The sequence below is a fragment of the Saccopteryx leptura genome, chromosome 1 (genome assembly GCF_036850995.1).
Source record: "Saccopteryx leptura isolate mSacLep1 chromosome 1, mSacLep1_pri_phased_curated, whole genome shotgun sequence".
In the NCBI taxonomy this organism is placed as follows: Eukaryota; Metazoa; Chordata; class Mammalia; order Chiroptera; family Emballonuridae; genus Saccopteryx; species Saccopteryx leptura.
In genome coordinates, this window is record NC_089503.1 from 231,641,738 (window position 1) to 231,657,624 (window position 15,887).

Genomic DNA, 15,887 nt, shown 5'->3' on the forward strand with positions numbered 1-15,887 from the left:
CACTGGCTACTACTCAGCAGCCTACAGGCAGGAGAAGGGGTGTCATTTTGATAATAAGGTAAAACTTTCCATGTTTCCAAAAGAGACACAGGCCATGTACATACATCCAAATGTACTGAAGAATGTTGGCATAGAGGAGAGATTCTACCTTTTATGGCTTTGATGAATGTGGGCAGGGCACGAAGTCACCTTTGTGTGTGGCTCTGTTGGGAAGATAACACTGAATTCAACTGATGACATTCAGATAAGCATTTAGCGCATGAAATGTAAGCGAACAAGATCTTTCTTATGAAGCTTTTAGGACCTAAACCAATCAGTGGTGGGATTCAAATAATTTAACAATCAATTCTCTGCCCTAATACTGTTTTAAGTATTAAAAATATGATATACCAAAAGGTAGTTTATTACTTTTTGCATTTAATACTTAAATAAGAATAAAAAGGTACACAAAACTAGATTGTTATAAGAAATATTAATAAAATTTTAAATAATAAAAGATATTAAACAATGCCTGACAAAAAATAATAAAATTGTTATTTAAAATATTTTGATACTGCTTCTTGATTGGTATCCTCACTTGCAATTTTTTTCACCTATGGACGGAATGAACATTACTATGGGTGCTTACAATATGCTGCTATACTGATGAATATTAAAAATGATTAAAAAATATAAATTTGTGATTTCCACATTGGGTGGCTGCCCTGGCATCACCTTAGAGAGAACCCTGATTACAAGTGCCATTTTAACAACTGCTCACCGAACTCAACAAAAAATTAGGTATCGATTCTGCCGAACAAGTGAGAACCAGCTGAATCCCACCGCCAAAATCAATGTATGTTGTTACTTCTACCTCTAAATGTGTAGTAGGTATGAGGTATTATAGGTTTGTACTTCACTGTTTGATAAATATCAGAGGGGAGTCCTTCTCCAAGTGAAAGAGCCAAAATTTACAAATTAAATTTTCTGGTGGGAAATTTCTTTGCCCTTTGCCACCAGTAGGTGCTAATAATCTTGAATGTCTACAGTTTGTCTATACAGATGATGCCCTATTGGTTGAAACACCAGTCCCCAGTCTCAGTAACTCTGACTATAGTATTATTATTGCACCTTTGCTAGCAGAAATGGCTGATAAATCCCCAACAAAACTCAGGAGCCCCACTTCTAAGTAGTTTCTTAGGACTCTCTGGATGGATTTACAAAGCTCAGTCTTGTCAACAATGAAGGAAACTGCTATGACCAAAATGTAGCCTTAGCACTTAAGTGGAGTCTTTGGATAATGCAAAGAATATGTTCTTCCCCTGGACATTCTACTTGATCCTCTATGTCAAATAAAACCAACAGAATGATTTGGAAGTTATCCAGCAAGCTGTGTCATACTCTCTACCTTGGAGCTCCATAACCCCAAAGAACCAGTTTCAGCTATAAGTCCCTCTTGACACTTTTGCAGATGATGCTGTTGCTACTCCAGTTCTGTCAGGTGACGCTGGCCACATCACTGTGTCCTTTGACACTAATCTATGTCATGTTTTTGACTTTTGGACGATCTGTAGTCCAAACTATAGTAAAACTTTTACCATAAAATTGACTCAACAATGGGTCAACAGGCAAGCTATTTAACGCCCCTCCCATATTCTTTATTGTCCTCAAGCATCTGATATTGTAAGCATCAGGATGGCCTCTTCAAAACTCTGGAAAGGATTTCAGAGTCTACTTCCCTCACCTGGGTAAGGCAGCTTAGTCACTGAACTTCTCTATGTCCAGAAAGGGAACATACCCTCTCAGCTGGTTCTTGGGCAATTAAGGGATGAAAAGAGGTTGTAAATACTTATTTTAAACATTCAGAATTTTTCTTTCCTTCCCTGCTCTGTTGGCTGTACTCTCTGAGTGACAGCTTAACCAAGGGGGACTTGGGGATTCAAACTCAGTTGTGATTCAGCCACTTGGATTCTCTTGTTGAATTAATATGAAATTCTATCATACTGCTCATTGAGCTTCTTGACAATAGTCTATGTAGGCCAAAGTTGGGAACATAATAAGTCTCTCTAACATTTGTAGTTACTTTGTTATAAGAAGCCCTTTGTAGAAATAGTACATAGTTTTCATGTTTAAAAATAATTGTTTTTATTTTTCCTTTCCTTTTTGAAAAAACCATGCTTTGCTACACATTAATAATTTCCAACCTGTATGTGTCCATTTAAATACACTAATAATGTATTAGTAAATTATAAAACACTCAACTTTCTCAACATGTTATATCCATATAACATCAAATATGCTGAGAAAAGTATATTCAGTCTTAAAGAGAAGAATAATTATAATTTATCTAATTCAATATTTGCTTTAAAATATTTAAACATCATGATAGTTCTGTGATTTATTCTAATGTTTCAAATTCAACTAAAAGATCATATTTCACATTGACTTAGTAATGACATGTAACATTCACAGAAGAGGAGCATTAGTTCCTCCAAAATTAGTATTTTTTGGTTGACAATGAAAATATTACACTGGAAGTTCTCTCTTAGCCAATCTCCAAGGAAATGACTGATGCCTACAGCAAGTTGGACACCTAAGGCTAATAAATGACTCCAACTGTCTCATTTCTGTCAGATGAGTTTTATGGTTACCACTGTTCCACTTTTTAGTCCTTAAAATCAGTTCAAATACATTAATAGTGTAACTATACAATTTAATTAAATATGACCTAATGTGATCAAATATTAGGGCACAAGAGAGGGCTGGGTTCCCAGAAAACAATGTTGCATTTCCTAGACTCATTGGAGGTGTGATGAATACAAAAAGTCTGTACCTAAATAAATGTGTGTAAGATGAATCTGAACACTAAAAATACATTTTTACAGACACTAAATAATATTCTGTCCTGTAGACCACTTTATAAACATATTTTAGTAGCTTGCTACATTTGAAATGATAAATTGAGAAATTCACATTTTTTCCAATAACTGAAGAAAATAGAGCACACATTTTATGTATTGATATGTGTCTGAGGGGTAAAAATAGTGCTGTACAAGCCACATCAATGTAAGGAGAAGAAAACTTTTCTGACAATTAGAACTTCCCTCAAAAATAGACACTTATCTCACATAGCATGGTATCTTATCAGGGACTTGCATATTATATAGCAGTTTGTCCTGATGTCCTATTGAGTTCTTTTCTAATTTGAGATTTTATGATAAAGTTAAATCATATTATTTCCTCTAATGCTCAGTGATTTAATAAGAGCTTATCCCAATGATCCTGATAATATGCTGGAGTTGTAATCTTGATCAAGTTAGAATACCAAGCCAAAAGCACAGCCTAGATATTTTGAAAAGCAGTTCAAATAGAAACAGGACATATCCATTTTTAACTGTTGATCTTTCAACAGTTAAACTTCTCTCAGTCCAGACAGAGTATTCGTTAGAAGAAAGGTAAGACAATGAAACACCAAATAAGAGATGAAACACATCAAAATGATGATGTGTAAGAAATTTATATCTTTCAAAATGTATATACAGCTACTAGAATTAGTAACTATTATTAAGAAAAGTAACAGAATGCTTCAAATATGAAAAATAAATTAAAGAACAATAAACAAAATAATAGTACAATGTTAAAACTTAAAATGGAATTTTCTCAAAATGCAGCAAAACGTCAATGCTCTCTTTAATGTTAAGGTCATTGTTCTATTATATATACATAAGATTTCAAAATCAATAGTTTGGATGGGTGCAACAGTGCTTCTCAATCATGGGCACATGTTAAAAAAACACCTGGGGAGCTTTTAAAATTCAGATTCACAGGGCCCCACCCCAAACCAAGGAAAGTATCATCTCTGTGGGCAGAGTTGGGAACTGCAGAATAAAATGGATAAGCTTACTACTTTCCCCTGAAAACACACACACACACACACACACACACACACACACACACACACACACACACACACTTCTTATAAACTGTTCATTCTTAAGGATTTCACCATTATTTAGTTCAATTGTCAAGCACTGCATGACTAAATATGATGTAGTGTTCAAAATTATCCAATGTGTTGTCCTCACTGGATGCCCTGCTGAGTTCTAAAACATTAGTATTATTTATTGACTTCTGCTCAGCAAATGTAGTATACAATTTACACAAGCCAGTGACAAATATATCCATAGTATAATATAGATGTTGTATCAGAGAACAATTCCTGAGTCCTACTGAAGCTTGACAATACAATCAAAATAGACTTTGCCTGAAGTAAAGAAACAAAGACCTTCATCTTTTGTGTCAATTTCAGGAATGATTACTTCTCAAATAACCTTGAACAGAAATATATTTTGATTTTTCTGGCATTGCTGAATTTGAAAAAATTCAAAATAGATATATTCTTTTAGAAATAAAGATTAAGTCAACTTCTTTTAAAAAGATCAATTGTTTTTCTAGCCAGACCTGGCAGTGCTGCTGTGGATAGAGCATTGGACTGGGATGCAAAGAACCAGGTTCAAATCCCCAAGGTCACCAGCTTGAGTGCAGGCTCATCTGGCTTGAGCATGAGCTTACCAGCTTGAGCATGGGGTCTCTGGGTTGAGTGTGGAATCACAGACATGACTCCATGGTCTTTAGCTTGAGCCCAAGATCACTGGTTTGAGCAAGATGTCACTGGCTCTGCTCTTGCCCCTCCCCCCCTCCCCCCCCCATTAAGGCACATATAAGAAAGCAAGCAATGAACAACTAAGGTGCCGCAAAGAAGAATTGATGCTTCTCATCTCTCTTCCTTCCTGTCTCTGTGTCCCTATTTGTCCCTCTCTCTGTCTCTCTCTGTCTCCAACACACACACACACAAAGTCAATTGTGTTTCCTAACAGGAAAAAAAAATATCAGATGTTATAAAAACACTTCTCAAGAAAAGTAAAAAAAGTCTCAATATTTCTTCAAGCAAACCTATTTTTTCATAGTTCTTTATCTGTTCCTTTGTCTCCTTATGCAGTGGACCCCAACCTTTTTTGGGCCACGGACCATTTTAATGTCAAAAAATATTTTCACGGACCGGCCTTTATGGTGGGATGGATAAATGTATCATGTGACCAAGACAAGCATCAAGAGTGAGTCAGACAGATGTAACAGGGAATCTGGTCATTAAAAAAATAAAATAAAACATCGTTCAGACTTAAATATAAGTAAAACAAAAATAATGTAAATTATTTATTCTTTCTCTGCGGACCAGTACCAGTTTGCGGCCAGGGGGTTGGGGACCACTGTCCTTATGTATACACTTTTAAGTACTCTGCTTACGATTTTTGGGCAAGTTGAAAATTCAGAGTTTCAACTCCAGTAAAATAATTATTTAGAATTGGCTACATATGTTATGAGGTACAGTTTCCAAAATTATAACCTAGTATGCCATTTGACAAGAGTCTTCATTTGGATACCTTCTGATAACCTTGTCTCAACACCCCCCCTTCCTCCCACTCCTGGACTTGCTATACTTTGTAATGACCTCACCTCCACTTAAACTGTAGAATGGAAATATAATTTACAATTTCTACCCTCTAAATTGAGCTGAAGGTAATGTGGAAAGATTGTGAGTCTAAAACAGAACCTATAGGAATAATCTTTTAGTAGTAAAAAAGCAAAAATGAAAACACCTGCACAGCAATGCTGGGGGTTCCAAAACACAGATTGAAGATATGAAGACCTGGAGAACAGGACTGGGCTTTGTTCCTGGATGAGGGTGCCCCACACTCTGGACTGATAGTACTGGGCTTCTCATTAATCTTTATCATATAAAGACTACTCAATTGGCGGATTAGAAACTTTAGCAAGGAGCTTCATGGACCATACTGAGTTTAGGATTTGGAGCTCATTATGACTGTGAGCTTGAATACCTACAAGCTCCAAAAAGCTGTTTATTTAAATCTGCCCTGTCACAGTTTGCTTAGTGTATTGACAAAGGTGAGTGAGCCACTAGCCAGAGAAAGCTCTTGGGACCCCTGTACCTATCTTCTATTCTGATCTCTTGATAAGTAGATGTTGGAAAAACAATAAATGACTTCCTCAGAAAGGCACTCCCTCTGTGGTCTTTGTTCATGATTGGGTACCTATGTATCCTTCGGCACTGTTTTATTTAAAAGGAAAAAAGTTAAGTGCCTTAAATTTAAATCCAATAAATGCCTACAAAGCAAACTTCCAATAAACTCTAAAACGGAGAGTTTGATATAAGTTCCTACTGGGCTTAAGTCTTTGTTTACTTTCCATTATTTTCTACAGCTCAGCCTCACTGCTGTCATTGTACACATGGAGGATTAGGATTGGTGATCCAAAGTGGAAAAACCACTAAGCTAAATTAGAATCAACAGACATGAGGATGCTGATTTGGGATTATTAAAAACATCCATTTGAACTATGTTCCTTATATGTCTTTCTATGTAAATAATACACTTATTGAAAGTGATACATATGCACAAAATATGAAATTAATAATTCAAGTATAGATTCTTTAGAATGGATTAATTGACAATATTAATAAGACTGTATGATTTGTAATTTGAGCTTACCAGTGTGCACAATACAGAGGAGAACAATGGGGAAACCCCATGGAATTGAAAATACATGGGAATTAATCTATTTACGATCGGTGTATTTAGTCTCCATTAAGATTATGGCAATTCTGTTTCTCTAAAATCATCAAATAAGGCTTTCCATATGGTCTCAACAGATTGAAATCACTTGTGATTGTAACTTTCTTTACTTTAAAACTAAAATGTGAAAGAATTGATCTTGAAGAGAGATGCAAACAAACAGGTACTAATCTAATGCCAGCCCTCTCCAGGGACAACTGTACTCTGGATACAAACATATCACTATTGTCAGCACCTATGTTTCTAATGTTGACAAAGACATACATTGTCTCTGTTGGATGCCAGTAAAAGTCAATCTCTCTCTCAATGCAACTTGTTCAACTACCAATATTCATCAAATAAAATTAGGATTAAAACTAGCTTCCCATGTAGCTCTACCTACCAGTTTGAATATTAAAATATGCACGCTTAGTTGTAATTTATTTTTATTTTTTTATTTATTCATTTTTAGAGAGGAGAGAAAGACAGAGAGGGAGAGAGAGGAGAGAGAGACAGAGAGAGAAGGGGGGGGAGGAGCAGGAAGCATCAAATTCCATATGAGCCTTGACCAGGCAAGCCCAGGGTTTTGAACTGGCGACCTCAGCATTTCCAGGTCGATGCTTTATCCACTGCGCCACCACAGGTCAGGCAGTTGTAATTTTTTTATGTGTGTGACAGAGACAGAGAGCTTTCTCTCAGATAGGGACAGACAGATGGGAAGGGAGAGAGATGAGAAGCATCAATTCTTTGTTGTGGCACCTTATCTGTTCATTGATTGCTTTCTCATATATGCCTTGACCGGGGAGCTACAGCAGAGTGAATGACCCCTTGCTCAAGCCTGCAACCTTGGGATCAAGCTGGTGAGCTGTGCTCAAACCAGATGAGCCCATGCTCAAGCCAGTGACCTTGGGGTTTCAAACCTAGGTCCTCCATGTCCCAGTCAAACACTCCATCCACTTTGCGGCCTGGTCAGGCTGCTTAGTTGTAATTTAATAAATTAATATAATTGTTTGCATATAATTATCCTGTGGTATGTGATAATATAAGATAGATTTATTTTCCATGTGCTGACAATATGAATTTTCTAAGCTTGCAAAGTTAAGTTTGACTAAGATCAAGGTCATGTTGTGAAGACCAGTGACACACTCCTTTTTCTCCTAGCAAAAGCTACCTCTATATACATCTTAAAACTTTAGCAAATAGCACATGGCAGCTTAAGAATACACAATACATGGAATCCAGATTGTACTATCATATATTTGTTGACTGAATTATTCTATTTTATCATTGTAATGTTCTTATCAAGCATAGCAATTATAAAATACAAGTAAAATTTGTAGAGAAATATTCACTGAGACAAAGTACAGTTCATAAAGAGGTATCCATAGAACAAAATGTTTGAATCGCCCTAAATTTTTGAAACTCACTGAGCAGTAAGTGAAACGAGGTAAGAACTGAGGTAAGGTTATTTTACAGACTCCATGTATCCTATTTGATGTGAATATTCAAATACTTCCTTAAGGAAATGTTAATATATTTAATTACAGGGTACGGTCCAACTGAGGACATTACACAATATGCTCTTTAAACATATTTTATATCACAATACCTTGTTAAAGTATTCACAATATTTTAAAAAGTCACAAATGTATCTGTTCCTAAAATTTCAGGTAAGAGGTGGTGAGCCTGTATTCATTTGTCACAGAATAAAGAGCAAACAAATAAATAAACAAAAATAACTCATCAATCGATGTCTTATTAGATGCAGTTCTTAAAAACTCCAAAATATTTAAATAAAATAAGGAGGCAGATTAATGTATAGGAGAGAACAGACACTAAATCAGAGAAGACACTAAGTCTTGCCTTCAATGTCAGCTAAATACATTAAATTTACTATATCTTCCTAATAATTAGTTTTCTCATTTGTTTAAAAAAAGATTTTTGAAGGCTTAAATAAAATAATATAAGAAATAATAAAAGTAGTGATGGTATTGAAAGAGATAGGCTCTATTTACATAATAATAATTGTAAACATTGTATGCATGTTAACATTTGAGGGTTCAGAATGTTCACAGCTTCCGTATTTCAAACATCAAAAATTCTTAAATAGGAGAAACAAATATATATTGAATCATATTTCAAACCAGTGAGGTTATTCACATTATTTTAAAAGTTAAAAAATTATTTGGATGACCACATTGGAGAGCTAATAACACTTACTCATAAATTGGAATTGTGTATTTTGTACTAAATGACTATAATTTATTTACCTGTGAAGAGTAGGTATGGCCATCTGAACCACAAACGGGGCTGGAATAGATCACTGGGCACTGTTTGCAGGTGGATGACACAGGGCTTCTCCATTGCTTATGGCCTGCTCCTGCATCTTTCATACTGTTGAAAGAAATAAAACAACCACACTTAATGCATTTATTTTAAAAAAACACAAATAAATGTATATTAACGTCATGTTTTTCCATTGTCACTCCCAATATTGAAGATAAATTAGAATCAGGAAATATTTTCTTCTTTTCAACCTATTAATCTCTACGGTATCCTTCATTATAATCTTTGGTTTTGCATGTCAAGGTTTCCCTATAATAAAATGAGAATATATTACTTAAAAATATTCTGCTAGTTACAAATAGACTTGTTATATTTCATCATATGAGTTTAATTTATAGTTGTGACATATTTTTAATTGACCTAGAAACAGAAACAACAATTGCCCAGCAATAAAAGGCTCACGTATTTGGACCATCTAAAAATCCACCCTTGTCTTGCAGGAACAATTTCACAAAACAGACACCTAATTTGCTGGGTGTATCCAATGTGCCTGAAAATAACCGTAGCTTACGTTAGAAAAAGAACAATAAAGAACTACACTTTTCCAACAGCAACCCATATTTAGAGAGCCAAATTAGTAGATTTAGTGATAGCCAATCCTCTTTTTATTGTTTAGAAATGCTTCTAAACAGATCTGTTAGGTTTTGATCTAGAATAACTTGGGAATACCCTTTCTCTTCTGCTACCTGCACTTAAATTTATTTGTTTTTCCACTTTGATTAAACTGTTTTATTGTTCTGTCTACTGGTGTGGATAATTTACATAGAGAAGATTAGAGGGCTTAAAAATAAGAATAGTGAGAAGTACTCTAGTAAATCAGTATTCATTCTTATTCATTAAAATTGTTTATCTACAGTAATATGTCTAAATCAGGATAAGAGAAGATGACTTACTAGAAACATTTACTTCTATATGCTTTTATTTTCTTTTCATGAATAAGTGAAATGCACAAAAAAGTGATCCCAAAGACTATTAAGAAATATAACAAGAATCTTCATTATAGGAAAAGAAGTTCAAACTATGTAGTTCAAATGTGGATAAATGTAGGTGGGATCAAGAAAATATTATTCTCTCTTTCCCTTCCTCCTTGCCTCCTATTGCTAATCTCAAAAATTTTTCACAAAGCTTTTCATAATTCCAAATGCATTTTCTTCATTTCAATTATGTAAATTCTTCCAAAAGGCCACTTTAACATCTTGTCTGACCACATAGTTTATTGCACAAGAGATACAAGGAAAAAAATAACCATACTGTTATTATGCCTTAATTACTTGGCACAAAATTCTAATGAATATTAAAACAGTAACTGGGAAACCCAAAACATTCAATATCACTTCAAACTTATATAAATTATAGAAATGGTAAAGAGAAAAATAAAAAGTTAAAATATTCTACTTGTATTTTTTTTCACTTTGTGCAATCAAATGAGACATAAAATAATACAAATTATTTGCTCTTCAGATGTATCAGGAGAAATTATTAGAAAGTTCAGGCTTCTAATCCATACAAAGTACTTTATTAGAACAGGACAATATATATATATATATATATATATATATATATATATATATATATATATACTTGTTGCTTTGAGATATATATGTAATATATGATCCATATTCTATATAGATACACTATATTTTATCATTTAAAGCACTAAGTAGTTTCATACCAGTAAACCTATTATTATATTTCTAATTGAAAATTAAATTAATAAAGATGAGTTTATACTGCTGCTAGTATTTCTTTACAGGACTTATTTCACGGCAGTTGAGCCATAGCATCTTACTGTTCCCTGGGCTATCTTCTCGTGTTCCTGATTAACCTTTCACTCTCGTCTTCAGTCCGAGTCTCCAGAATCAGTAATGCCTGAAAGCACAACAGCCTCTTATTTTCCTAATAACTAAACTGTTAATTACAGCTACATCTGTTTAATCAAATATGATACTTGGTTTTTATGTTTAGTTAGTCATGCTGTGGAATTTAAAAATATAATTTGAACATGATTCCCATATTTTAGAACTTACATTGATTTTGGGAAGAGCATAAGTGATGTCCCCAAAATGGTTAGTGGGGAAAAAAAAACACCTCATTCTAATTTTATTTAAGTTTCATATGTGATCATGTCATCAATCAGTCTTGGCAAGTCAATAAACCTCCCTCGGTCTTAATTTCTTCCTTTACACAAAGCTGAACTTCGTCAGCATCGATCGTTTGATCTAGAACATTAGAAGAGTCTATAAAGCTTTAATAAAACAGCTTATATGAAGGCTCTCAACAAAAATTAGAAGCATAGATAGTATATATTGGCCAGGTTATTTCAGAACATGACAATGTTAACCCATTGAAACAAATATATCATTATGGTGTGAAGGATGATGTTGAGTGGGACAAGACAGAGTTAGCAATTCTGAAGTTGTAAAACTTAGTTATGTCAAGGTAGCAAATGAAAGGTATAGAGGGACCCCTTTCTTATGATATTGTAATTAACCAAACAGAGAAGATAAAATAAGGTTGTGTTTAAAGAGTCATAATTTCGGCCCTGGCCGGTTGGCTCAGCGGTAGAGCGTCGACCTGGAGTGCGGGGGACCCGGGTTCAATTCCCGGCCAGGGCACATAGGAGAAGCGCCCATTTGCTTCTCCACCCCCCCCTCCTTTCTCTCTGTCTCTCTCTTCCCCTCCCGCAGCAAAGGCTCCATTGGAGCAAAGATGGCCCGGGCACTGGGGATGGTTCCTTGGCCTCTGCCCCAGGCGCTAAAGTGGTTCTGGTCGCGGCAGAGCGACCCCCCAGAGGGGCAGAGCATCACCCCCTGGTGGGCAGAGCGTCGCCCCTGGTGGGCGTGCGGGTGGATCCCGGTTGGGCGCATGCGGGAGTCTGTCTGACTGTCTCTCCCTGTTTCCAGCTTCAGAAAAATACAAAAAAAAAAAACCCCAAAAAACCCAAAAAAAATAAAATAAAAAAAATAGTCATAATTTCTATGTAAGTATGCCTACAAATCAAATAATATGTCTATTACAAAGTTTGATAACAAAACATAAAAATAAATATTTCATTTGACATATTTTTATTTCATTTGACATATTTTTTCTAAAACTTGTAGTTCCTGGATCTGACATTACATATTTTAAACTTTCATTCTTTAGGTCATATATACAAAAGCCAAATTAAATGCCAATTTATTTAGTACCTATTTATCCTAGAAGGGAACCATCAGTAATTAAGTCTTAATTTTTCATGTGTCTTCGTTTCTTTCTCTATGCACCTATATTAACTCAATTCTTAATGACTTTGCTTCAACAGAAGAATTTTATTGTCATCTGATAAAACAGCATTCAAGTGAACAGAAATATTCTGTGATTATCTAAATTAAAGGAAACTTGATGTATTTCTTGTATACTCAATACACCTAACATTTTAATTTCTTAGGCAGCCATTTTTTTTTAAGTTCTTCCTGAGTTGTGGAGGAATTCTTTAAGACATGACTGCCAAGTCATGACTTCTTCCTTATTGGCCATAACTCTTCAAGAAACAAGTTCACCCTTACTTTTATTTAATGGGCCTTAGAGAAAAACAGATGGGACTAGCAAGGTACAGTAAATCATTTTTTGGGACAGCAAAATCATATGAAAGTTGGAAAGTCTTACCTAGAACTTAATAAAATTAAAGTGACAACTATTTACTTTATGTGATTTCTATATTCTGTATGACAATAATTTGAACATTGAAACAAAATAGTATAAGCTATCAATTTTTATTTTGAGTAAAAGACATACTTTACAAATAAAAAGTAAATCTTAATTCACACTAGAAAACATTATTAAATATATAAAAGTGAATTAGCATAGCTTATTCTGTAATATGAATAGAAAATCTACTTACTCCATATATTTTGCAAAGGACTAAGATTTACCCAAAGAGCCCACAGTACACATATTTTAAAATACAGTGACAGGAGGGATTAATAAACTGTATCTTTGAAAACTATTGCTAACATAAATGAAAATAACAAGAGAAAAATGACAGTATAGCTGCTTAATTTTTTTTTAAAGAAAAACTCACCAGTTCTGTCAGAGTATATATCTGGCAAATTAAACCTAAAACTTATATAGTGTAATAAATAATACAACACCACACATGTGATTCTGATTCAACCAGAATCACATATAGAAGAAACTGGTATAGAAGTAATTAACTAGCATGTGAATTATTCTATTCTATATATATTTCACTCCAGATATGAGCATATAAATATGAATGGTTGGTCTACATCCTATATTTAAAATACAAATTAGGAAATTCTTCACTAACTTTGATATTACTTTAACCTTAAACTGTACTATAGTGTCAGCACTGAGTAAAATATAAAGTAAGCTTTGAGTTCACAAAAATGTGTGGTTCTTAAAGGTCAAGGAGATTGTACATTTGGAAAAATGTATTTACATTTTTAAAATAACAATGACAGATATGCAGCTGGAAAAGGAAAAATATTCTACCTAAAAGAATATGACAGTGAAACAATGTGACATTTACCAAAAGGCTTGGGGAAAGTTTGTTTGATTATTCAAAATAGATATTATATATAAAAATTTCTTGATAATAAAAATTTTTTTTGATTTGTTTGTCCTTCTAAACAGAAGGAAATATTTTAGCTACTGCTAAATAAATAGACTTGAAAGCTTTATCAAAAGCATTTAACAATTAAAGGTCACATTTTATTTAAGAAAACAATCATTAAAGCTTATTCTAACTTCAGGGAAGGAAAATAGAGCTTTTTCTCTCTGTGTTGTCTTCATGGAAATTATTGCTACTTGCCTCCATCTTGTTTGCTGTTTCACGGGAATGGAAAAGTTATAGAAATTAGAAAGAAGAAAGAAGCTACCATGTTTTGCTTGTCTGATTTATAGACTGAGAAAGAAGATCAAGAGTACAAATTCTTCTCTATACATTAGCTTTCACAGTATTGAAGTTAATTAATGATTCAAATGTCTTAAATTTTTGACTACATACTATTTTTCTCTCTACCAGATTTTATTTAATTCCTGTCCTGAAAGTCTATACTTCTAAGCATGTGTTGACATCTTCTGGTGAACTCAAAACTATAGTAAGATTTACTAGACAAGGAAATGTTAATAAAGAAATGCTATCTCAATAACTTGTACCATATCTAAAAGGTTAACACAGAAGCCTTTTAAAACACTCTTATTGCTTTATTTACAATATATTTTTACTTATAGCTACCTACTACATTCTAGTAAATCAATTAGGCACTGTGAAAACCCCACCACTAGCTCCTTCAATGACTTCTTACCTTCTAAACTATAAATAGTATCTATACATCCTTCTAAATACTGTTCATATATTTATTCATGAATATACCCAACAGTGTGTTCAGGAACCATTTTACAATGTGGAGGTAACAGATGGATAGAGTCACTGAACTCCTGGATCTCAGAATTAGTTTGGGAACAAAAGGATAAGCCTAGCTTGGAGTTTCCATGGGTTCAGGAAATAACAAGGACAATATAGAGCTTACCTGGCCAACTTCTATTCATCTTTGATGAAGTTCCACCGTTGATGCCATTTTTATTGTAAAATACTTTCTGACTCCCCAAGCACAGTTTTACTACCAGTCTGTGTCTCACAAACTCCCTTCGTACCTTATATCCTTTTTAAATTATTGATACTTATCACTTCTATTTTAACAGCCACCCATATGGTTGTCTTTTCATTAAAACCAACCTATACTCAAGCTCCCCTAATTCTTAGTCTGTCTTGCCTCCTGACATCGACTGAGACATGACTGGGTCAAATACCCACTTCTTCCCTACTTCTGTGATATATCTTAGCTTTGAAGTTTGGGATACCATGGAGCTACTTAAAGTTAAGGTTTACATTCTGTGGGCTAGATATACATCTAACCTCTTTGACCCTCTTCATTCACAGTAAGTAGAAAGCAGGTGGGCAGCAATAGCAGTCATTTTAATCACATGGGATTGTACATGAATTGAATTTAACAAAAGCATTGCAAATATTCTGACATTCCTGATTTCCCTTTAGTTAGGTCATGCTTGCAGAAATAAAATGATTATGAATTTGTTTCCTATGTCTGCTGTAACAAATTACTTAAATTTTTCTGGCTTAAAACAAAAGAAGTTTAATTTCTCAGAATTACAGAGGCCAAACGTCCAAAATCAGTTTTATTGGACTCTCTCTGAACCCTAGGTGATAATCTGGCCCATCCCTCTTCCAGCTTCTGATGGCTGTCAGCATTCATTGGCTTATGACTATATCTTTCTCTGCTCTATATTCACATTACCTTCCCTCTTTGTGTCTGTGTCAAAATTCCCTCTACCTCTCTCTTATAAGGAAACATTGTGAATGCACTTAGGGTACACTCTGATAATCCACAATAACTTCTTCATCTTAAGATCTTTAAGTTAATCACTATATAATAGAATATTCTTTTTTGCCATTTAAGAATTATGCATATTCTGGCAATTAAGTGCAGATATATCTTTTTTAAAGAATTTATTCATTTTAGAGAAGGGGGAGAGAGAAAGAGAGAGAGAGAGAAAGAGAGAGAGAGAGAGAGAGGGAAGGGGGAGGAGCAGGAAGCATCAAGTCCCATATATGCCTTGACCAGGCAAGCCCAGGGTTTTGAACCCTGACCTCAGCATTCCAGGTAGACACTTTATCCACTGCACCACCACAGGTCAGGCTAGTTGCAGATTTATCTTTAGGACCATCATTCAGTTATCATAGAGAGAGTCTTACAGGGAGGCTACTTAGAATAAGAAAGATTTTATCTCTGTCACAACAAAAGAGCTTTAGTAAAAGAGTCCCTGATTTGGAGGGACACCTTAATGAATCCTGTGCATAAACTCACACTGATAAAATATTTTCTCCGTGATCATTCCCATCAACTCCTTTAC

The 15,887-nt window shown here is 34.4% G+C and overlaps 1 protein-coding gene across 1 annotated transcript in view; it reads right to left on the bottom strand.

Moving 5' to 3' along the window:
- Positions 1 to 15,887, bottom strand: part of SPOCK3 (SPARC (osteonectin), cwcv and kazal like domains proteoglycan 3) — a 348,806-nt gene that overhangs the window by 94,994 nt on the left and 237,925 nt on the right. The window contains exon 5 of the mRNA XM_066387709.1: positions 8,879 to 9,002. Within this exon, the coding sequence (XP_066243806.1) occupies positions 8,879 to 9,002 (124 nt within the window). The remainder of the gene's footprint in view (positions 1 to 8,878; positions 9,003 to 15,887) is intronic.